The 23,947-nt window shown below is 41.0% G+C and overlaps 1 protein-coding gene across 13 annotated transcripts in view; it reads right to left on the reverse strand.

The window, feature by feature from the left end:
- The window catches only part of FNIP2 (folliculin interacting protein 2), a 102,666-nt gene that overhangs the window by 33,316 nt on the left and 45,403 nt on the right, over positions 1-23,947 (reverse strand). For 7 of the 13 annotated variants that reach the window (XR_015699919.1, XR_015699915.1, XR_015699920.1 and 4 more), the window contains exon 17: positions 21,339-21,454. Coding sequence is in view for 5 of the 13 variants with exons in the window: in XM_087737260.1 (XP_087593386.1) it covers positions 20,026-20,104; positions 21,339-21,454 (195 nt within the window). In the remaining 8 variants the exon portion in view is untranslated. Of the gene's footprint in view, positions 1-16,246; positions 20,105-21,338; positions 21,455-21,490; positions 23,273-23,947 lie in introns of those variants that run through there. The other 6 variants (XM_087737260.1, XM_087737257.1, XM_009474762.2 and 3 more) reach the window with 3 other exon arrangements.

The following is a 23,947-nucleotide window of genomic DNA, read 5'->3' on the forward strand; positions in this document are numbered from 1 at the left end:
TCACCCTCAACTCCCTGGAGTAAGCTGTCCCTTCCTCCCGCAGCCACCACTCAGAATAACCTGTTTCTTCCTGTCATTTGCTGGGTGAACCTCTCTGGGCTTGACTTCAGAAGTGAAAAGGGATTTTTCTGACTGGGATGTGAAACCAGCAAATGTGGGGTTTTCCTTCACAAAACTCGCAAAGGTTTCAGTTGTTGTGGTGAAACTGCTGCAGTCTTCTCTGAGGACAAGCTTGTAGTGATTTAAAAAAAAAAAATAAAAAACACTGCAGTTAATATGGTCCTGTGAAGCTAAAGCTGATTTAAGACTGCCTACGCTCAAAGTTGCATTGATATAATCTCCTTTAATTAATCAGGTGCAAGTTCTGTATGGAATGTACCCAAATCCTCTGTTATAGATGAAAAAAGACGATCAGCTGCAAAGAAAGGGAGGTGTGAACTCTGCCTTCTTTTTTCCTCTCTCTCGAGCCTCCCACTCCTCCAGAACCAAAGCAGACCCTATTGCACTAAAGCAGGGACAGCACAGAAGAGAAAACATTTCTTCACGATCGCCTTACTGCTTCCCCGCCGCTGCCCGCCCTGTCCTTCATCACCTGCCTGACACAAGCACCGTCCTGGTTGTCCCCAGTGGCCTGTGGCTTCCCTGCCCTCCCTCCCCACTTGCCCTGAATAACTGCAGCCACGTCACCCCAGGGAGGCCAGATCAAATGCCTTTTTTCTTTTTTAAGGAATAACGACCCATATCACATTCTTGAAGCCAAAAAAACAACACTGGTCTCTTCCTCGTTCATACTTACTATGTACCCCCATGTTGCTGAACTCCTCTTTCGTTTCTTAGCTTCCATCTACTCTCCTTTTTTGTTTCCCTACCCATTGCTCAATCACTTCCAGCCTCTGGGGCGCCAGGGCCAGCATTGCAGAGCAGAGAGGGTATGCAGTGGGATGTCACCGCGCCGGGCTGCAGCTGCAGGGAGGGGAAGGTCATGGGCCATGGCTGGGCCTCGTGCTCCGAGTTTGCTGTATGAGGGGGTTACACTCTGCTACAGCAATACGTTTTGTCTCCTCAGTTCCTCAGCCTCCTTCCTCTTTTGGTCTGCTTTCCCACTCTAAGCATGAAACTGGAGTAGCCAGAAAGATGACTGCTGCCATTTTCCAACTACCTCTCCTACACATGCATCTTTTATGGGGATCAAATGTTTTTGCCTTATTGTGAACTTTTTTGGCCCATCAGCAATGGCCAGTGAAGGAGGCTTGCTCCTAGAAGAGCCGAAGCTCTGTGCTGAGGCAGAAAGGCAAAATACTGGGGAGAGCTCCGTATACTGGCCAAACAGCAAGCCTTCCTCAGGCTCCTACTTTTTAAATGCTCATCCGCTAAATATGTTGCTTTTGTATCATTTACAGAATGTTTCCCTGCCCTGAGGCCTTTTCTATATATGTTTGCTACAATATGGTCATATATTATTTTTCTCATCAGCCTGAGGGCACAGAAATTGATACAGCTCTTACACCACTGCAATCCTATTGACTTCAGGGGAATTACTTCCCATTAGAGCAAGTGAAATCAGAATGAATAAATACGCCATTTCTCTGCTATTCACCATTAACGCTGTAAAGCCCACTGGAGCAGTCAGACAAAGCAGGAGGTTGACTCTTGCTTTACTTTCATTCAGTGTTGTTCCTGAGTGTATGACAGGATAAACTACTTGTTCAGGTACACCTACAGAGCAAGGTAAGATGATAAACTCTTACATGTATACCACTTTCTGTCTCAGATCTCACTGGCACATAGATCGGCACCTGGCTGTCTCACCATACAGCAGACCAGCTGTGGCAAACAGGCTGCAGGACGGGTAGTGCAGGGCATCCTCTTTCTCACTGAGAATAAGAACTGCTCTGACAGAGCAGAGAAGAGTCAGTGCCAGAATAATTATCTGCTATCTATTTTAACTATCAATTCGGAAATCCTTTTTTTATTTTCTCTAGCTCTTTCTGTTGGGAATCAAAGCACTGAAGGCATTCTGTCACCCACAGAGGGCTTTCATCCTCATTTTATAAATGGGAAAACCCTGAGACCCAGAGATCTTAAATTATTTGTCCTTGGCCATAGACGTGGTGGAGCCAGAAATAGTCCCCAGTTCCAGATTGCCACTTGAATACATTTAACCACAAGACCATCCTTCTTCTTCATTACTCCTTAGTGTTTAATTTGGATGCAAACATAAGAAGGCAACAAAACAAAAGAAAGAAAACCTTAGGCCCAGATCCACCATGAGTCAGACACAAAAAGCTGCCAAACTGCATGCAGCCATCACGTGGTTGCTGTAGGAAGTGCTGGCGGTTGCCTCCCTATGCAGAGGTCAGTTATGACTGCATACTGTGGAGATGCTCCCCGGATGGGCCGTGAGTTATTCTGGAAGGGGAAGACAAAGGATCTGTCAAAGCCAGACACGTTCTGGAGACACATCCTCATAAACAGACCCAAGAACCACCAACCCAACCTATATCCTAAGTGGATCTCAAGTCACAAACACCTTGGTGAGCCCCACCTGGGTCTGCCTGGCCTTCAGTTTCCCTCCACATGTATTCATAGAATAGTCTATACCAATTTTTTAATCCAGAAGTTACTAATGACAGTCTTTCTCATCCCAGTGTTAATACATTTTTCCTGCTATCTTCCTTCTAGACAAAAAAGAGTAATGAATATCTCGATAATTAGCACCTCACAGTTCTTTGTAATGAAGAGGTCATGTACTTTCTCAGCAGCTTCTATCTCCATGGATGCAACCAAGGCTAGTGATAAGGCTACGGTGGTATTCTTCTGAGGTTTGCCTATGTATTTAGCTATAGCTATTGAAGTGAGCAGCAGCAAAATGGTTCAAAACACAGACATGTTCAGAGACGAAGGCAGTAGTTCCAGCTCATAGCTGTCATGTCTCGCTGTACACAATGTTGTTCCCAATGGAGAAGTTAGTTTTCCTACTTTCACACTGTCAGCTGCACACTGATTCAAATCTTGAAGGTTTTCTTTATGTACAAGACCTAGAATATATTTTCATTTTAAGCAATGAACTACAAAGATTATTTTCTTGTCTGTGCGCTCTTGTCTGTGCTGCTGTACATTCTCAGCAATGAACATATCTTCCATTTTTCTCTAAAATAAATAGATTTCCTCTACCCTTCTCACTCCCCTCCTCCAAGTTAGAAATGTCAGGAATTACAATTGCTGACGCTGTGCTTGCTGCAGGGCTACCGAGAAGTGGGGCTTTGGTAGAAGCAGAAATTTGACCTACTGTTTTCTCAGCCTTCAGCTGAGGGACAGAGGATGTTGTCTCTTGTATAAAGGGGTTTCACAAAGAACTCACATAAACTGTTCTCAGCCACTGCTGGGTTATAGTTTGAGTTAAAATTGCAGGCAAATGAGTAGGGATTTACTTGGCTTGACTAAAACTTTCTACTTTAAAAAAAGATAAATTCATGAAAACATTGCAGCTCAAGTTTCTCTCATTTCTCATGTCACTAACTCATGACTTCAGGCTACCCCGTAGCAAAATTGTGGAAGTTGAGACCTAATATTTGCAGCAACTGATTTGCACAGGCTACAGCAAATCTTTTTGCAGATTTGCATAAGAGAATAGAGTCAAAACCAGCTCATTCCCTTTGTTCCTGCTGTAGTTTTCACTGTTGCAAAAGGCAGTTCAATTTCATATAATGACAACAGCAAACAGCTATAACAGAATACATTAAAAACACATTTGTTCAATAAAAGAATGCCATTTCACAAAAGGTCATGCTTTCAGTTTTGAGGAGGCTGCTAGTCACAAGCAAAATGCCAATATATCATATCACAAAGCATTGACTTGTCTATTCCCTAGCCACCTTAGCTACAAAAATGAGACAAATAGTATTTACCTACCTTCTCAAATGCTGAAATACTTGGTCATAAATTGAAAATACATACTACTGAATATTTGAATGAAGCACATGTGAAATAAGACATACAGTTCCATAAAGTGGATAACATATGGGAAATGCACTGTTAAGAGTCTCATCGGGAAAAACAATAATCTTGCAAAAGACAGTAACTATCGGTTTTAGCAGTTTACCTAATTGTGAACAACATTCCACAGCATTTATTCAGAAGACAGCTACTTGATACTAAACCTTAAATATTTAAGACAAACTGCCATTTCAGGGAGTTTCTCCTCTCCGCCAAAACGACTGCAGCCATAGTAGCCTGTTTCCAGCAATGGCGTAAAGGACACTGCCATAGATATGCACCACTTCTGCATTATCTCATCCATAGCTCTAAAGTGCTATTTCCTATCATTTTAGCCTGCATCTTGTAAAGTTTCCAACATCTTTGAAAGGTGATTTTTATGCTAGAAGAAAATTCACTTTTAACCCAGGGCTAAATTTATTGCATCATTTAATCTGCAACCTCCTCTTGAATAGAAGAGCCTAGCTCTTTGTCCATTTGTCTCTTGGGCACTTAGTTAATGAAGAAGGAGAATTTTGCTGATTGTATTGGCTAAATTTTTGTCTTTTTAAAATGTTGTCCAAGCAAAAAGATGAATACTCATCGGTCCAGATAGATAGGGAGAAATACAGTACTGCCTATAATATTCTTTCTTCTCTTTTTTTGTCCTAAGTGATATTTTAAATTAAGTCAGGTTTCTGTGTGTCAAGTATTAGAGGCAGCAGCACCTGTAATTATGATTCCTTTTTAAGGAACTACTTTTTGGCGATTTATATCTTTTCCAAAGAAACCATTGAATTAAAATGGTTGACGGTGGATGGGTAGTCTCATTTTTTAAAACGGATCTCATTTTTTATAGTGGATCACCTTTATCTCAAAATGTAGGGAACGGAAAAGTACGTTGCTTTCCCCTTATTATATAAAACAAGTAAAAGGAATGGGTGTTGTTAGCTCTCACACCTAGTAACTCCAGAAAGAACACTTGAAATTCTTCAAGTTTGCCATCATGACAAGGTTGTGCTTTTGCGGTTTCCACCTGACCAAGCCCTACAGCTTGGGGCAAGCAGTTCATCGTTCTCAGAAGCAATCTATAAGAACCGGTCACCTAAGTTCAGCACTAATATCCCCAGTACTGCATGTGCTCCATGTCCTTTGAACAAGGAAAAGACAGAACAGGTCTAAAGATGAGAAGGTATGAAAATAATGCAAAGTGAGAGAAGGTGGCTGTGAAGATGGAAAAAGACGAGAGCAGAAGAGCCCATAACAAACAGCAGGAGCAGAGGATGGGGGAAAAAGCTGCAAGCCAGGAGCAGGCAAAGGCAGAAGCTGGAGAGGTAGAGATGGGAACTGAAGAGGTCTTCAAGCAGTCCTCTCTCACACTTCGTTTCAGAATTTGACAAGGAACAAACAGCTCTTGAGCCTCAACATACCTCTGCCGTCTAGCAAACAGCTACAAAACCCAGTGGGGAAAAGCATACTTTCTCATTCCCCTCATGTCCTACATTTAAATGTTGCCTTCTGCAACCTTAATTTTATTTTAATATCTTTTTTTCAATGTAATAAAAAGTCCCTACTGTAGCAGCATTAAAAGACAATCAGATTTGACTGTTGGGCAAAGCACAGGATGAATGCAAATAATCAACGAAGAGCTGACAATCTAGAAATTCTGGTCCCCTTACAGAATAACTGCTGTGCGGATATAAATTCTTCCTCCTATCAGTTACATACAGGCTTTTTTGCCTACGTACATCTTAAACATAAATTATCCATGCAACTTAGAGAAAAAAAATCATAATTGATGCTCTCTTACTCAAGGCAAGTTTTGAGAGAAAAATTGGTGCTCTAAATAGCAAAATATTCAAACAAAAGCACTGATTATAACTCTGTTATTGATATGAGCTCTTAAATGACATATGACACATCCAGATTGGTTCAGTAAGAAAACAGGTTTAGGGTTGGATAGTAGCTGAGATTTTTTTGTTGGTTTTATGGCTAAGGATAGCCAGATGGATAAGGATTTTATTATAGGTATTGGCAAGTTAATGCTGCTGAAAGCCTGACACATGATGCGTTGACTCAAAGTTGGAACATCAGATTTTCATCAACATTAAATTCAAGCAATTTTTCTGAAACTGCAGCCTGGATGTGCCACCACGGTTTGTGTATTACCTACCTCAAAAGAAAAACCGCAAACATCAGGAATTATTCTGTCTGAAGTGAAAAAGATGAGCAAAGAGCATTCACCACAAGGGAAGAGCCAGAATTCTCGAAAGCTTGTGCGTGCAAACATGTATGCTAAGCTCTGCTCATCCGCACACCCCGCTCACAGGCAGGTCACAGAGCACGCTGCCCTCTTCACATCACCTGGTCTGGAAAACTGGATTTCACCATCAGTTGTCTTCTGCCTTCCAGTCCAGCCTCCAGATCGGGGAGAAGCACTCCAGTAATCCCCAAACCTTGTGCTGTAGATGAACCCCTAATACATATGTGATTTGTTGAAAATACATGCATCATATTCATCAGTTAAATCCCCAATTTCCTAATTCGGGTATGAAAACAGTGTTGGCTTGGAATGTCTGAACCAAAGCAATCCAGCTGGACTTGAGTAGTATCCAAAGGAATCACCCGTGGGTGACATTTATCTTTGTTTCTTCATTTGTAGCATAGACAAAGGGAGCCGTTTACATTCCTGAAAGATCTGGTCTCAGCAGTTTCCCTTTTGAGACCGTACAGTAAGGGAAAGAGCTAACTAATCAATTTGTGGCCTTCAAATAGTACACCAGAAACTTTATAAGCATGGACAGGTGCCTGCCTGGGAAAGCTGGTCATCTAATTTTAGATATGCCAAGATGAACGGGAAGGAAAAATATTACAGAGAGAGTAGGATTAGCAAAGAAAGAATTCTGGCCAGTAAGAGAACAGAGTAACTCGATCAGCGCATGGCCACGCAGCATGACATTTTGTTATTAACACAAAGGATAAAAAACTTTACTGTTAATATCACTTGATCTGCAGTGATTAAACTTCTCCCTGGAGTTTCTCCTCTCATCAGAACAGGAATTCTTCCTAAATTTGGCCCCTATCTCTTAGCCAGCCTCACATCAGAACTTCTCCAATAGCACAGATTTCAATTGCAATAGTAGACACCAACCACCTGAGCCACCACAGAAAGGCTGCCTGAACTGAGCCAACTGCAGCAAGCAGCACGGGGGGTAGCTCACAAAAATGAACAGAGAGCTGCTGCATTTAAGCTATAGCAGAAAAGGTCAACATTTTCCTGACTAATCAGGAGACATTGGAAATGAGGTAGGTTTTGGATGCTGCTTCCACCGAAACCAGGATCTGCTTGGCTTGCGATGCCTCCCAGCCCTCAGCAGCCCAGCTGGAAGCCATAAGCAGCTATCAGCCTGGGGCTCATGACATCACTGTGGCACCGAGCACATTTTTCACATACTAAGACAGCACAGATACAGGCTGTTAGCCGAGGGAGTTTATTAAACAGGCAAACTGCTGGCTGCAGATGCTTCATTTCTGCAGGTTAAGCTTTTTGTTTTGTTGGAGTGATCACATTTTTCAGCTGAAAAGTTTATTAAAAAAAAAAATCATTGACACTAGCATCAGCTAAGCTTGCATGTCAGAACACCTAAAAACTAATTTTTGAAACGCATAAAATGCCTTGCAACTCCTCTTTGGTTTTCTAAAGGGGCTGAGGTTTCTGTTGTAAATTTTACTCACCAGTAACTCAACCGTCTTGTGAAACGTGCAGAAATCGTAGAAAGCTGTTTGATAAAGGAAGGCACGTATTTAGCTTCAGCAAGGCCAGCCCCTGGGAATAATGCAGTTTTGTACCACGGCGCAGGCAGTCTTGTGAAAGAGAAATGAATCAGCCACGCACTCTGCCCTGTGGCCTCATGGAGGCTATGCTGAACCACAGGCTGAGGGGCCAGCTTTTCACCTTGTTATACCTTTGGGAAAGAGGAATTACTATTGTTGAGGAATTTTGCAGTGTGCTAAGAGGTTTCACAATCCCAGGGCAGACGGAGATGGTGAAAGAGCCTTGATCCTAGTTAAAGGACTAAATCATTGCTTCGGTCACATGCCTCTGGCAACCACCACCCGCTCACCTGCAGTTGCGTTGCCTTTTTCTGTGCTAAGGGAGCACAGCATCGCCAGTGCAAGAGAGGAGGCTTCATCTGGGCGCTCAGACGGGGGAAACGAACATGCACACCCTTACAATGGGCCATGCTGCCGGTAGCCCATGGTCTGGTTTTAGATCTGGAGGAGAAAGGCCAAGCCTAAGCCCAGAGCCCTGCTGCAGCCCTGCAGACGCTGACACAACATGTGGGAGAAAACTGTATCCTGACACAGAGGCTGTGGTTAGGCATCTGCTCCTCATGAGAGCTGATTTAGAAGAGTCCTGTCTTTTGATTTCAGAGCCTGTGAAATCTTGCTCATGACCTCTAGACTGAGAAGTGCACAGAGAGCTAGTCTTAAAGGTCTACTTAAGTCTATTCTGTATTGACCAAGTAGAAGTCAGCTGCTCCGCAGAACAAACTTCTGCCAGGTTCTTCAGGTCCGAGTGATTTCTGAAGATGTTTCAGAGCTACACTAACAAAATGCTTCTAATTCAAAGTTTTAGCATTTCAAAGTTCAGATGTGCAGCTGGTCACATTTACAGGTAGTTTTAAATTGAATTTTTACTGTGCCAGGAAGCATTGGGTGCCAGCAAGAGTGAAATACAGAAGGCAGCTTTATTTCTGTTGCTGGTTCTAAGACAAGTTTTTAATAGCTTCCAGTTAGCTTGGGCAAAGGAAGTCAGCTGCAAAGTAAATTACAGAAACTTAAGATTTGCTACATTTAATGTATAACTGAAATAATACACTGCAAAAGGTACAAATAGCACTATAGTGGTCACAGATCTTGAACTGGAGGGACATGTGACCAAAATAACTGAGGACAAGTTACACTGAAGTACAAGTTTGAAAAACAATTTAAAAGTTGCTATCTTTAATATAATTTTGTCTAAATCAACAAGACAACCGAGTCCCAGTTCCAGTGGGACTCCCATGTCCCGAACACAGCGCAGCTTGAGTGGTTACTACTACTTCGGGGTTCTCTACTGTTTGTTTTTTGTTTGTTTTTTTTTGGTAGGATGGCTAGTGTGAAGCCTCAACCTCACATCAACAAAAAGCTTTGAAAGAGGAAAGCAACATTTTCTTACTCTTTGTTGGCAGCATACAGCCACTTTTCCATGCACTAGACAGGAGTTTAAAGAGAGATGTGGACTCTCGTCTTCTACCCAGTCATGACTGTTAGGGTCTGATTTAAGATGTCTGAACTCTGGAGTGTACTCTTAGCTATTAAGGCATAATTTGACCTTGATTTCTGAGCAGCCACTGCTCAAAGCGTTTGCATTCTTCTTCAAATTGTTCCACCTCTTCATGGATTTTTCCGGCTGACCCTTTTGATCCTATTTGAAGAAGCTGAGTGGGGACAGTTCATTGCGTGGAAGAATATTAGGCCTGAAGAACAACAGCTGTAGCTCCAGCAGAAGTTAGAAAAACTTTTATATGGTGTTGTCTTTCTTATAATTCCTATGAAGCTGCCTTCTGAGTGCAAAATATGCTTAGCAGTTCATCTTAATTCTCTGATGACTTTGCCTTTCCCCAGCCAGCAGGACAGTGATTTTGCAGCTGCTGCTACAGCACCTAATTTATCAGCAGCTTGCTTTGCTGGTGCTTGGAGCACCGACAATCGTGATCATAACTCATGCAGAACCGGGACTCTGCTCTTGAAGGAAACAAGAGCTATACGATGCCCTTCTACAGCTTTCACAGCTGTGGGAGATGCTCAGCTGGATTGCTGGGTCCCGCTGACGCCCATCGCCAGCCCCACATCCCTGTCGATGCTCTGTAATGGTCAGGAAGCAGAGTCACAAACTGGAAACAGAATGCATATATTCTGCACTTTTCCAGGAGTTACTCCTCTTGTTAGAGTGTTATTAAGGTCAGAAATAACGACAGCTACCCTCACAGGGGGCTTTAGTGGTGAGGAAGGGAACAATTAGGATGTATTTCAATAGGTTACCTTAGACAGTCTCTGCTGGAATAACAATCAGGTCCAATATGACACACCGTGAAGGGTAATAGGTCTGCAAAGCTGAGCTATTTGATGCCAATCTAGAGCTAGGCAAGCAATCTGAAACCAGCTTTTACACCAACTAGGGAAAAGGAGAATTGAATTGGCACAGGTCCCACAAAACACGCATTTTGGTATTATAGCCAGCTGTAGCTCTGTTATTTCACCAGTCCTTCAGGGTGCAATTTTCATGTTACAGCTAAGCTGAAGTAATGGGCAGGCGATGCTGGGGAGTTGCACTTCCCCCTTTCATCTTCAACACCTGGCTGTGGATTCTCAAGGCATCAGTAGTAGCTCTCATCTGACCCCTACTGTAAGCAGGTAGGAAAGGGTAGATTTCCACCAGCAAACACAAGTGATCAGCAGTAGATTGGCTTAAGTAATGTGAAACCCACTGCCCAGCATTCCCATTTCACCACTGCTTTAAGTGACCTATGCTGAAAGGGGCAGACCTGCTGTCCTCTTCACCTGCTGCAGCCACTTCCCTTGCGCTGGCAGTAGCACCCGCGCACTCGGGTGATGAGCTCAGAGGCCCAACCTCATCCGATGAGCACAAAGAGCAAAATAATGTGCTTATTGGTTGGACGGGGCTCTGAGCAACCTGATCTAGTCGAAGGTGTCCCTGCTTATTGCAGGGGGGTTGGACTAGATGACCTTTAAAGGTCCCTTCCAACTCAAACTATTCTATGATTCTATAAACAGTAGTCCTTCCCATGGCAGGTGCCTAGCCTTCTCTTTCTCTTGCTGTCAAACTTTGCATTTCTTCCCCTTGGCATGTGGGAAAAATTCAGACTCCAAACGGGTTTGGCATTTTCTGTCCTTCAGAAACCAGTGGGGCCTCTCAACCACTCATTTTTACAAGAGCCACTGCTTAATCTCAAGCAGCAGAAGAAATCATTTAATATCCTTTGTTTTGAGACAGTTTGTACGTTTGTCTAATTATCCAAAAGGCACCTTATCCTCAAGGGGACCCACCATCTCCAGCTACCCAGCAGGTGGCCAAAATCAGCCAGCTCCCCACCAACAACTACCAGGATTGCCATGGCAATTTATCCCCTTGCAGAATGACAGTTACATCTTGTCTGGTCATGGTTGCTTTTCATCTTCTGATTCCCACCACATGGATTAAAATTAGCAGCACCAAAACTGAATCAGGAACTCATAACAGACACCGCTACAGAGTCAAGTGGCATTTATGACCCATAATTTTACTTTTTTGCTCATTCGTCTTATATTTCCTCCTGCCTCTATCCTTTCACACAGTTTAAAGCCATAACACTTGTTACAGTATTTCAGCTCACATGTGTACCTCAGAGAAAAACCGCATTATATCACTATTTTCTATATTAAAATAGACAGATATAAAGATGCTGCATTGCCGCAGCGGAACATTCATTACAGATACCTGCACGCCCATGTGTAAAAGCTAGCGCATAAGCTGTTTCTGTGAAGCAGTAACTTAACATCTTGTACACTCCACATGCTTGCCTGTAACACCTTCCCACTGCTTCAAACAAGAAACTCACTCAGAGTCAAGTTTGATCTTTCAATTCTGCCTTTATTTTTCTGAAAACTAGCACTTCCCTTGAGTGGTTACTGACTCCTGCTATTTCTCACTAAGTGTTGCTCAGCAGCTTGTCATGAGTTACTTTTCCCTACATCATTCATGCATCCCAAGCAAAAAATAAAGATGCATGAGAGCAAAGAAGCAGGTGTTTGGAAAACCAAAATAAATTTCTTTGGCAGCATCCATGTAGTAGATACTTTCAGCTACACTATCCTTATAGGCACAATTGCAATCATACACAATAAGCATTTGAGGCAGTATGTAAGAATGAGAAACCTCTTTTTCTCCTTTTTCTTTCCCAAAAGACAGATGTCTGGATGCCAGACACTATGTCTCTGACTCTTTAAAGCAATTGCCAGGAAGGGAAAAGGGAGGAGTATGCATCCCCCCACCCCAGCTTGGCCAGTAGGACTGTCCAATGAGGAAGGCGTTATTTTAGGACTCAGAAGACCAGGTACTAACCCTTGCCACAGCCTCCCTGCATACCTTTGGCCAGTCGCCTCATCCTTCTGTAATGAACGGTGGTAATTACCAGAATGCTGAGAAAACAAACAGGAGCTGCTTTTATGCTGAGCCACAGACACAGGGTGAACCACCTGACCTGCCACTAGGCAAGCTTAAGCAAGAATTAGGAATGGTTAATCAGCATGGTACTGAGATTAAGATGCATTACAGAGTGACTAGAGACAGGTTTAGTGAATCCAGAGACAATCTCAGCATTGCTGCGTAGTGCTACACTGCCAAGCTGTGCTACCAGGATGCTCTGTGCTACACATCATCACAGAGCACGTAAAACTGTTTAACTCGAGCAAGTCCTCCACACTGTAAAGCTCAGTCATGTTTCAACCTCAGCTACCACACAACCCAGCTCAGCATCACAGCTCTGAGAAAAAGGGCAGTGGTGTACACATTGGCAGCCAACCATCGTCAAACTACTGGAAGCGTTACAATTAAAGCATAGTCTGATGCTGCCAGAGACTTCACCCCAGACCGCTAACAAGCTCATCTGTGTGCAAAATTATAGTTACATGTTTCTTAGAGGAGTCCCCTTTCGTTGAGGAAAGAGTGACACTTAGCAGTACTCTGCAACCAGCAGCGAGATGACCTGCAGGTGCAGTTTGCCGCTCAGGTTCATCAGGAGAGCAATTTCTAGGGACTCCTGCTCCAAGTGCTTTGCCTCCTGGGATGGGACCACCCAGCTTTTAGCTCTCCGACCAGACCAAGGCTTGAAATCTCCCCAGAACAAATCGCAAAGTCCATACCATCTTTCTCTGGGGCTGGCAGAGCAGTTGCTAGTGACAAAAACAGACATGCAAAAAAACCTTCATATATATAGAAGAAAAACAGAGAATACTAATTTAAAAAGAAGGAAGGGGAGGAGAAGGCAAGTCAGCTTTCCTGTAAAGTTTAGTATGATCCCAGGGATGAACGACATAGATTAGGTCCTTAGAAGCACTGTAGTTTAAGCATCGCAAGGCTCAGGACAGGAGCCTTTTGAAGATGAGAACAGCGTTCTTCAGTTACCAGGTTCCTCATCTACCAAGAGCATAGGCACTCGCATCTGGGAAGCCACCAGGTCTTCTTCAGAGCTTCTTTAATTCAAGCCTATAATAATGCTCAACTACTCCTCCAACCACTCCCACTAGCCACCAAATTACCCACAACACTCAGAATTTATTTAGCAACATTACAAATGGGCTTTGCATCTTCTGCTTTTGGTGTTTACCCACTGCTGAGCAACAGGAGAGGCTACTGCATTCTTGTGGGAAGAAAATGGCACACAGAAAACCAGAGGTGGCTGTCTACCTTCGGGGTGTAGCCATGGCTAGGTCTAACACAAATGGTTTAGATACCAGAGGCCTGACAAACTCACTTGAAACATTGGTGTCTAAGTTATGTCCCCATTTGTACTGCGCTGACATAGGTCAGTTCATCACTCACTTTGGGAATTGCATCAGGTAGGCATGCAGAGGACCCTGCTCAACAAGCCTTCAGATTTAGTCACCCTTTCACATTAGGGACATCAAAGCCCACCAGGAGACAGCCAGAAGTGCAATTATGGTAAAGAGCAAGGCAAAGGAAAAAAAGTTAGCTCTCCCTCAGCGCTACCTCCATTTTGTTTTATCTTCTCACCAAGCAGCCCGCTCCCTATATTCTTGAACAAGGCCACCATGCAAGGGCCAGGCTGGCCTGGGGCTTGGGGAGCTACAGAAGGCTGTCTTCACCCACGCAGCAGATTCCGGCATCCCAGGCACCTCTGCTTCCCAAATCAAAGGGCAAAGTATATTTTCTCTGTTAGAAACAAACCCAAAAAATTAATGTGCTTGCACCATGGCTGTAGTACCCGTACACGAGCCAGTCCCTCATGGAGCTGATGGTTTGGAAATGTGATTTTTAATTTCACATTGCTCATGGTGGGACCGTGTTTCTAGGTCAAAAAATTTGCATATTCTAGGGACTCACAAACAGTTTCCCAAAAAAATGCTCAATTCAAAACCCCTATATTTTTCAAAGCTAAAGTGAACAATTTTAGGAGACTTGTCCATCTTAAGGCTAACAGGGCCTGTGCAGATCTTAAAAAGATGATACAATACTGTAGAAAATGAAAAATGAAAACGTTTATGTGACAGTAACATGCAGAAAAGAGGAGAAAATCCCCCAAGCTTATTTTGCCTAGGGAAAAAAGAGATGAGGTAGTAAAATAAAATGGTAGTTAAGCTTGAGGAACTATTTGAAACAATTTTGTTATATACAGGGTTGGAATTCAATCCAATGGAAAGGAAAACATTTCTGTGAGCCAAATATCTCAGCTCTTGACCCCACAGCACTCTTATCAGACAGCACAACCCCTCCCTGGGAAGATCTCAAGCAGACCTAAGTATCACTTTGTATTTCCACATCTGCAAATATTTCTCTGCCCATAGGAGTGTGAGCTTTCTTTCTTGGTGGGAAAGTCCTTCCTCATGGGAGCTTGCTCGCTCTCAAACACCATTTTGCCAGATCACAGTGGAATCTCTCTTGTGGCTCCAAACAGAAGAAATCCAGTTTATGAGATTATATTTATTTTTAAGTGCTTGACTGTCACTCCTAAGCCCTTCGGCCTTGTGTTGACCTTTAGGATTTCAAGACAAGATGCTACTCTACTTGTGCTGCTTAAACTGTTTTAGCTTTGGGATTGCGCCAGACAGACAACTGACTGCAACTATTGTAAGAGTCATTTTCCAGCATGCGGATTACTAGCATGTGGCCACTTAAGCTAATTTTATATGGGATCGGAAGCCTTACAGGTCACAGTCTCATGGTTTGTCACTCAGCTGCATGTCCTTTGTGTCCAAAATCCCATTTCATATGTTCAGTCATGCTCTCTTCAACCATATATGTACAGAAAACCAAAGACTACGGTACATAGATGATTAGCAGAAAGCTTTGCTATGTTGTATCACTTTTTCATTTAGAGAGGAAAGGAGGGAGAAAGACTGGCAGAATTTTGGCACAAGACTAAGTAACTTTGTGATATAGTTCACATTTACTTACGCCTGCTGTAGCCTTGAACTCCTCATTACATACGAGGAGAATCTCTTCATCGGTTCTGTGATCCTCCTTGCCATTTATATAAGAGGGAAAATGGTTAAATCTGTTGTTCATTATTAATATTTGTATTATTTCAAGTCACATCTTTTGAGTAAGTCATGGAATTTGACTGTAGACTTTGAGAGTTTTTCAAATATAGGCATTATTTTCTCTTTTGCAGCTCTCAGTTTTAAAAGCTCCTTGGCAGCCCTCTCAGGCATACCACGTAAGTATTTATTAATACAGGTCTCCACCCTTTCCCAGAGCTTGGCCATTTTATACCAGTCAGCCTGTGCATCTGCCCCTTGCTAACCTGCCACAGTTCCAATCATACGAATTGTGAAAGAGATTGGCTAAGCACCCTTTAGAAAATTTAAACCGGGTGATATGACCAACAGCTTAACAACAGCTTTTAAAAAGAGTAGTGAAGTCAGAGGAGAGGAGCTTCATGGAGTCTTACAAAGGCCGGGTGGAAGCCCAGGCTGCTGCCCCACACAAACCGCTGAGCCAATGCAGTGGCCCACACATATCAAAGACAGCAGGAGCTGGAGCAGTCTCGCTCCTTTACTCTCTTGTTCCTAGCTGAGGGCTCCCATCTCTCCCCTTGCCCTTACACTAGCACTTATTGGAGCCAAATTCCACTTGTTAACCCAGCAGACAACCATCAGCAGCTTTTTTTCTGCAAACACACATTCTGTAACCTCTGCAGGACCTATTCCAACACTCCGTGTCTTCACTTTCCATTATTTTCTGCAGTTAGTTTTCACACTATAAGAGCTCTTGTTTACATATATGTGGGGTAAACTTCCAAAGGTGCCAATAGTGTTCAGTTAGGTTCCAAATTTCGTGAAGCCTTCCTGTTAGGCATTTCTTGCAACATTTACTTACTCTACTAATGGGTTATCGGATGTCCACGCACTATTAGATCTCAGCTACGACAAGAACAGCTATTTCAGAAGTAAGTTTTAAAAAGGAAGATACAAAATACCACTTACGTTCATTTCAGAAAGTTTATTGCACCAAATGCCGCAAAGAAATAGACCAAAATGATAGCATACATAAACAGCTATAAGAAAAAAACCCATGTAGTTTGACATTGGTATTCAGTCATTCCTAAAAAAGCCTATGCTCTCCAAACATGCAATAGCAACACACATTTTTTTTTCTACTATGGAAAACCTGCTATGTATGTCAAATTAGCCCACTTGACCTAAAAAAAAGAAAGTCTAGAGTATATTCGGCAGTTCAGAATTGATTTTGATTTGGGTCCTTTTAACTGAAGTAGGAGTTATACTTGAGGGATAAGTGATCATTTTGTGTAAACTTTATATATAAGAGTTTGGTGTGTCTGAAAAGGGTAAAGATGCATATAGTAGGGAGCAAGGAAAATCAATCTATAACTCTGGAGGATGCCATTAGAAATGTGAATTACAGAATCAGTGTCTATTCGTTTCTTTCGGGCAGAAGAAAGTTGTATACATTAGTTCAGAGAGTACCTACTTAAATTAAAATGTTTAGATCTTAGTATCATTTGGGGTTAAAGAATTCATTTAGATTAAATACTACAAGTTTGCAGTTCATTCCTCCCCTCTGTGTATGAAGGTTTAGTCTTGCCTGAAAAAAAGCATACATTCTTTAAATTGCACTGTGTAAACTGCATTTATGTGGGATTTTGGAAAGACTGTGCACTCCCACTTAACCAGGAAAGTATGTATTTAAGTTTACAAAAACCTACATAATACTGATAAAAACAACTTTGGAATATTTGAAAATTAAGCTACATTATCAATTTTAGACACATCTGTACATTCATATCACTTTTCATCCTATTAAAATAAAAACAGAAACATGCCCTAAAGATGTCTAACAACACATCTGTAAATACTTACTGCCCTGTCATGCCACACTAATTTACATAAACAGCAAGATGCTACCAAAAAACAAGTTAAAGACTTAGAGTCAAAAAAAGCCCTAGAAGGTGGAATCCTGTCAACTGAGGTAGTATATTTGGTGGAGGGGAAAATATGTATTTAACTTTCTTTAGTCTAAAGCCTTTTAAAGGTAATAAACAGCTTTCATTTTGGATTTTCTTTCCCCCAAAACTAAAACTGTGAGAACAAGACAGTTCATCTGTAATGAACAGTAATTTCTGAAGAGCAGCAAAATGTTAGAGAAAGCAGCAAGAACTATAAAGTTTTAGCCTCGGCTGAAGAAAATCCAAGTGCTTTTGACCATCGGCTCACACGCCACCCCCAGGTTAATTTGATGTCTTGCCAACAGGAGGATTTTAATTTTTTCTTTTTCCCAATAGTTGATGTAGTAAAATCAGGTCTTACTGATCATGGTATTAGTCTTGAAATCACTGAATGTCAGCTGACCTTTGACTTCCTTAGTACACTCTATGATAACAAAAGCACATATTTCTATGTTAGCACATATTACTTCGAAGAATTGTCAGAGTCTGTTCAGATAAAAACCCAACTAATACTTTAAGAGAACTGGAATTGACTTTTAATGAACTCAGTTACTATTTAAGAGTGACATGAAATAGAGAAAGTACATGAGGATTTCTATATACACTCAGGGAAGCGGTTTCGTAGTCTTACACATGCGCACGCACACATTCTCCATCACAGGGGTACTTAGGAATACGTGACTTGCTCTATGGTTCTCACTTCATCTTAACCTTGTGGAATAGAGACTGATATCTGGTAACAGCTATATGCAGAGGTAAGTTTACTTTCCAGCAGATAGAAGGATTCACAGACCAAAGATATGAAAAGTTTGCTTAACTATAAGCAGTAGGAGAAAACCTGAACCATAGAAAGATTTTAGCCTTTTTAGGCAGAATACTAGGGACAAGTATGAAAATGCAATAAAAGAAACATTGGAATGTCAGGTCAGAAACCCAGCATATAAGGAACAGCTTTAGAAGCATTGTATCAGAATATTAAGTATCCCTCCCACTTTGAAACAACCGCTCTTCACAGTAGGTCAGTCTACCTATTTCCCTCAAAAAGTAACACAAGGTTAATCAAGACCCCCATCACATTTAAGCAACTCACAATATGCACATTTCATTATTTCAAAGCATTGAAAGTTTACTGTAGAAAAGTCCAAACATCAAGGTAGTAGGAAATAAAACCACTTTTAATAAAAGTGTGTCCCTTCAGTGTTAAAAACCTGTAATCACCAATGAGGAGAACTCACAACCGGTGACCAGGAGTTTCTTATTAGAATTCACTATTCCCAAGCAATTGTGCTGCTCGCAATTTGCTTGCAAGCTGACAATTTCAGACACCTCATTCCTGCTGGCTCACAACGGAATGGTCCAACATTGAGTTTTCCGTTTCTTTAAGAATGTTTGTTTTGATCCTTTGTTCTTTCCCCAGTCTGGTCCACAGTTTCATATCCAGCTTAACAGTGCTTTATGCAATAAAAGTAATTTTTTTTTTTTACATTCATGTTATCAGCCACATGAAAACAGTAAAATACAAAATTTTATTTTGCTTTCTAGAAACACAGAAGGCCAGTATCAACTAGTGAAGAAGTAGTTTCTGGTCTCAGAGCAGTTAACCTATTAAGGAAAGGCACCCGGATGATAGTTCGAGATTTCTGTAGAATCAAAAAGGGTAATTGCAAACATTCATAGTAATACCAAATATTGGGGTTTGCCCCCTACATTTCATTTTACTTCAAACAATGCTCCTCTTAATTTCTACTTAGAGTGACAACTAGTAGCTGGAAAAAAGTAATACTTTTGACTAAAGGTTTGGTGGGGGGTTGCTTGCTGTCTTTTATTTCCCCAATAAGATTGTCTTCAGTTTGTGCCAATCGCTTGGTGTACGTGCGCACAGACACGCACTAACAGCACTGGTATCACACAGAAGTTTGTCAAATTCATACTCCTCGGAGATTGTAATACTTGATGACACCAAGACACAGGTTTAGTTCCCAGGACTACAGTCATACAGAAACTCAAAAGAGTTATTGAAGTTGCATCGGCAACAAATGTAAACTTGTAGCAGAAATTCCATAAGGCTTTCCCACAAAATCCCTATCTCAGAAGTCCATTCCATTCCACTTCTGGCCATGGGCTCATTTGAGTGCCTTCTCATTAAACAGAAGCAGCCACAGCTTTCTTAAACTCTTGTCCTTTAAGGGAAAAGTCACATCACCTCATGCACACCTCCATTGCATATAACATTTGGCTGCTGAATCCAGGTTCCTTGTTCTGAGCTGGTCAATTCTACTATACAAAATCATGCTTATGCTCTTCAAGAAAGTCATGTCCCATCTAATACACTTGTGTATAGGAATGCTATATACATAGTTTACAGCTCCTCCTCCTCCCCAGCAAAGAAACATACACCACACTCACAAGCACAGGATTACGAAATCCATTCTAACCCACTTGTTCTTTTAACTGTTACTTCATGGTTTTGAGCAGCGTTTTGGACGGCAGCTCCTGGTCTGCCACATAGTGTTAGTTTTTGTCCTTTGAATAAAAATAAAATGCATGGATACAATCACTTTCTTGATTTAAGTCAGAAGTGTGATTGTAAGAAAAACCTGAATGCCTTTTACATTATGTAAACTGAAGTCCTCCGATAAAACATCCAGTTGAAGTCAGAATCAGAAGGTGGTAGAATGTACAGTCATCACCTGCTTTCCTCAGTGTTCCCCTTTACCAGTGTTTGGCACCTCTGTTCTTCATTCAACATTCCCATTTTCTTTATTTTACTTTAAGGGAATGACTATCCTGAGATTTGAATTTATAAGAGTATTTGAGCAACATACGGGGAATGAGTACTTGCTATAGCAGCCAACAAGGGCAAGTCATTGGATTCAATCCTAGAAATTAAAAAGAGAGACAGACTTTAAAATATACCATCACAAAAGATGAGAAACACAAGAGGATATTTTTCATCCACTTTAAAGAAACTGGAAGTGTCTCGCTATAACCGAGTTCATTGTTTAATTGGTATTTATTGCCATTACTCATAACATACCAGTAAAGGTAGGTAATAATGTTTAAAACCAAGAAGTATGCTACCATTTAAGTCAAAAGATAGCAGTATTACATTTTGTGGTATATAATCTTCTTTGGCTTAAATAAAAACTTTTGTTTATTTGCTAAACCATAAGCCTTAGCTTGTAGTCTTACCAGCCAGTGGTAAGAGCCCAGTTTAAGAAAGTACTAAACATCAGCTTATGGAAGACTCTGCATTTCATGTTTTGAATATAACTCAGTTCACCATACAGTAGCACTTCCTTACCAAAAATGACTAAAAGCTGGAATTTTAAATTATTATTCAATAACAATACCAGGAATGTCTCTCAAATGCAATGCTCAGTTTCCAACCATTTCCAGTGTAAAGCTGCTCAGAGGCCAGGAGGTGTGTGTATAAATATTTACATATATATACACACACTGGGAAAAGTGCTCATTTCAGGATTTCAGTATTTACAGATACATTTCTCAGCATGAAATCTTGAACATTCTGGATAAAGGTAAATTAAGTTTTACCTACAGTGCTAAAAACCACCTTCTTGGGAAGGTGTATTCTCTTCTTCCCCCTTGCCCCTCTTCTGCTGTCAGCAGGTGCATCCCTAAAGGTTGTTTGCCAATCAAGTACTATTATTAGAAGACAGCTGCCAAACAGGACACCTGTCTATTTTCCTACATCTGCTTTTTGAGAACCCCTCTTCCCTCAAGATAAAACAGCACCACCTAACCTTCCAAAAATTCTCAAGTATTTGTTGGGATGGAGTTTTCATTAAGGAGATCAAGACAGAAAGAATGCACATGAATGCGTGGATAACCTCCTAATGACCAAAATCCAAACTTTCTTCACTCTGAAGATTTAAGAATTACAAGTGATTTGTTCTTGCTGTTGAACTGCGTCTCTTCCTGATTTCAAGATGGTTCAGTAGAACCCATTTTTACACTTTATTAGGCACATGAAAGAGGAGACTGCTAAATATGAAGTAAGAAGCAAGTCCCCATCAACATTCAGAAACTAAAAAAAGAAAATAACTGCCCCAAGGTTTGCCATTGGTTAAGACTGATATCTGCAATACTCACCCCAATACAATTCCTAGTTCTTTTACATGCACTCTTGTGTGTCCTCGCAGATATTCTGAAAGCATTTTGCTTTTGAGATACATCTCTTGTAGTCTATCCTCAAGATGCATTATGCACTGTAAACACAGACCAAAAACCTCAGAATGGCTTTAACAATCACATGCAAATTTTACAGAAATGTAACCATATCATTTTAGCTTCTATCTTAGCTAGAACATCTTTCAAACTACATCTCCACTCCAAAATCCTGAAGAGGCAATTGGTTTTGTTACAGCTATGCTAGCAACATTAAAAATTTACACTACCCCCTCAAAGGGGAACCCCCTCAAAGAATTGGGGCATTCCAGCTTGAGCAGCAATTTTGTTGCACAAACTGTACATCCATTTCCCACTCAAGTCAGCCACAGCGCTTCTGCTGACTTAAATAGTTTTAACCAGGTTCAGAGACACTCAAGACATCTTACTAAGAATCAAACCAGAATACGTGGATCCAGATGTCTTTGTCATACTATTTTTTTCTGAAAGACTCAGTCTAGACAATAGTTCCTAAAATTAGCACTCTGTAGGGATCTGCCATTCCAGAAATTAAGACCCAAGAAGTTATCTTATTTGTCATAAAATCATAGTTCTTTTGCTCACTACTTTACTGCAGAAGGTAGGTTACAAATCCTTTTTAGGCATTTGTTTTTATTAGTCCTAGGTACTTTAGTTTAAAATTACTTAAACATTTGATGCTGCTTCCCAAGAGGTATTAGCTCAGGTTGAAATACCAATTTAATCACTCCCCTTTTCTTTCAGCAGTAGAATGCTAGAAATGTATATTCTTTTAAAATACAGTCATGTGATGCATGGTGATTTCTCATACATCAACTGCAGGAAAGCAGATGAACCTTAGCTTCAAAGAGGGAGTGGAGTTTTTTTGGTAAGACAAGGTCAGTAGGTAGGATGTCTTCACAAAGTGAGTAGGTAGGATGTCTTATCAAGTATTTTGTTCTAGGACAAAAGGTACATTCAATTTGATATATTCCTTCCTTCCACAGGGATGACCACTTCCAAAAAGTTAAATTAGTTCAGCTCTCCAAAATCCAGGATATGAAAGTACGAAGCGCATGCAGAACCTCACATTATCAAATGTATAATCATCCAGCAGGATACACAGGAATTAGAAGCAGTAGCAGCAAATAGCTTCAGGCCATCGTCCAATGTACTTTTCAAGTCGAATGAAAACCATAAGTATTAGAAATGAGATCCTGTGAAACGAGTTTTGCTAATAAAAAAATGAGCAAAAAATAGATTCATGCTTGTAGGTAGCCTACCATGTATTTTTCTGATGGTCTGGAGCAAGATTTTTAATGATTCTCTGAGCTTACATCAGGTCTTAATCATGGAAGATAGAGGCATTTTAAAAAAAAGTGCTACGTAGTAGGTAGAATAAGATAACTGCCACCAGTGGAGGAAAGTCAAAAGCTTTCTGACAATAGTTTGATCTATTTGCTTCAAGCAAGTTTTTACTCAAGTCATTATAATTATAACACTTCTGATTCTAGCCAAAAGGGAAACATTATCATCTTTTCCATTCCAGGTAACTCTAACGCAAAAAGCCTATGAGCACTTCCTCAGTGGTTCAGGGGGGCATGCAGCTGATTCACAAAGTAGCAGTTCAATATATTTCAATTCCAGTACTCGTGCTAAAGGATTATGGAATTTTTTTTTTTTTTTTAACTTGTGAGGGAGCAAGGAAGAATCCCACATTATTCTAAAAGATAGATTCTTCACATAAGATTATCTGCTCCTTCTGAATGCCAGCAAAGAAAAGACATTTTTCCTCATAAGCTCAGTACATGAATCCATTTTGTTCAAAAATGTCCACGTTAAGCGGGGTACAGAAGTCTTTTTTTTTTGATGTTAGCTTCCTCTGCAGCTTTTCTCATTGACTAAATGGAAAAAAATAAATGTCAAGTCACTTCTAAAATTAGAAAAGTAGCTTAAAATTAGTTTAAAGGTGCCGGTAAAACTTTTGACATATTGCTGACATGCAGCAGTTGTGATCATCCCTTCCCTCTCCTCCTGGCATACTACAAAGCTCTCTGCAGTATGGTTACTATTCTGAAGTGCCACAAAGATAACATCACTTGCCTTTCATCTGGTCTCAAGTTGGGTTTTGTTTTTTGTTGTACCACAAAAAACCAAAAAGCTTATTCATCTGAACAATAACTGCGTGTAAAGAAATGTACACTCATAAAGGAAACTTCAAACATACTGCATTATGCTCACCGCTGATCAATATTAGTACATATGTTTTTGTCAAAATTTAAATCAATAGAATCACTACAATAAAAAAGTCACACTTCTCCCCCTAGAGTTTAGTGGAACACTTGACTTCCATACACTCATGTTTCTGTTTTAGCAAAGAGCTGTAAAATCCACTGACAGAAAGATCAAAGCGTCTCTAAGGTGGATTATAGGAAATTTACAAATGACGAGTGTTGTCACTTCACTGTTCCTTTTTGTAAGAAAAAGGAAATTAAAAAAACCTGAAAAACATTCCACCTCCAAACCCCCCCACACCACACGAAGCATACGGAAATTGCGTACACAAACCCCAACAC

This window comes from Nipponia nippon, unplaced genomic scaffold (assembly GCF_047370975.1).
Source record: "Nipponia nippon isolate SJK-2023a ecotype South Korea unplaced genomic scaffold, ASM4737097v1 scaffold_6, whole genome shotgun sequence".
NCBI classification, from domain to species: domain Eukaryota; kingdom Metazoa; phylum Chordata; class Aves; order Pelecaniformes; family Threskiornithidae; genus Nipponia; species Nipponia nippon.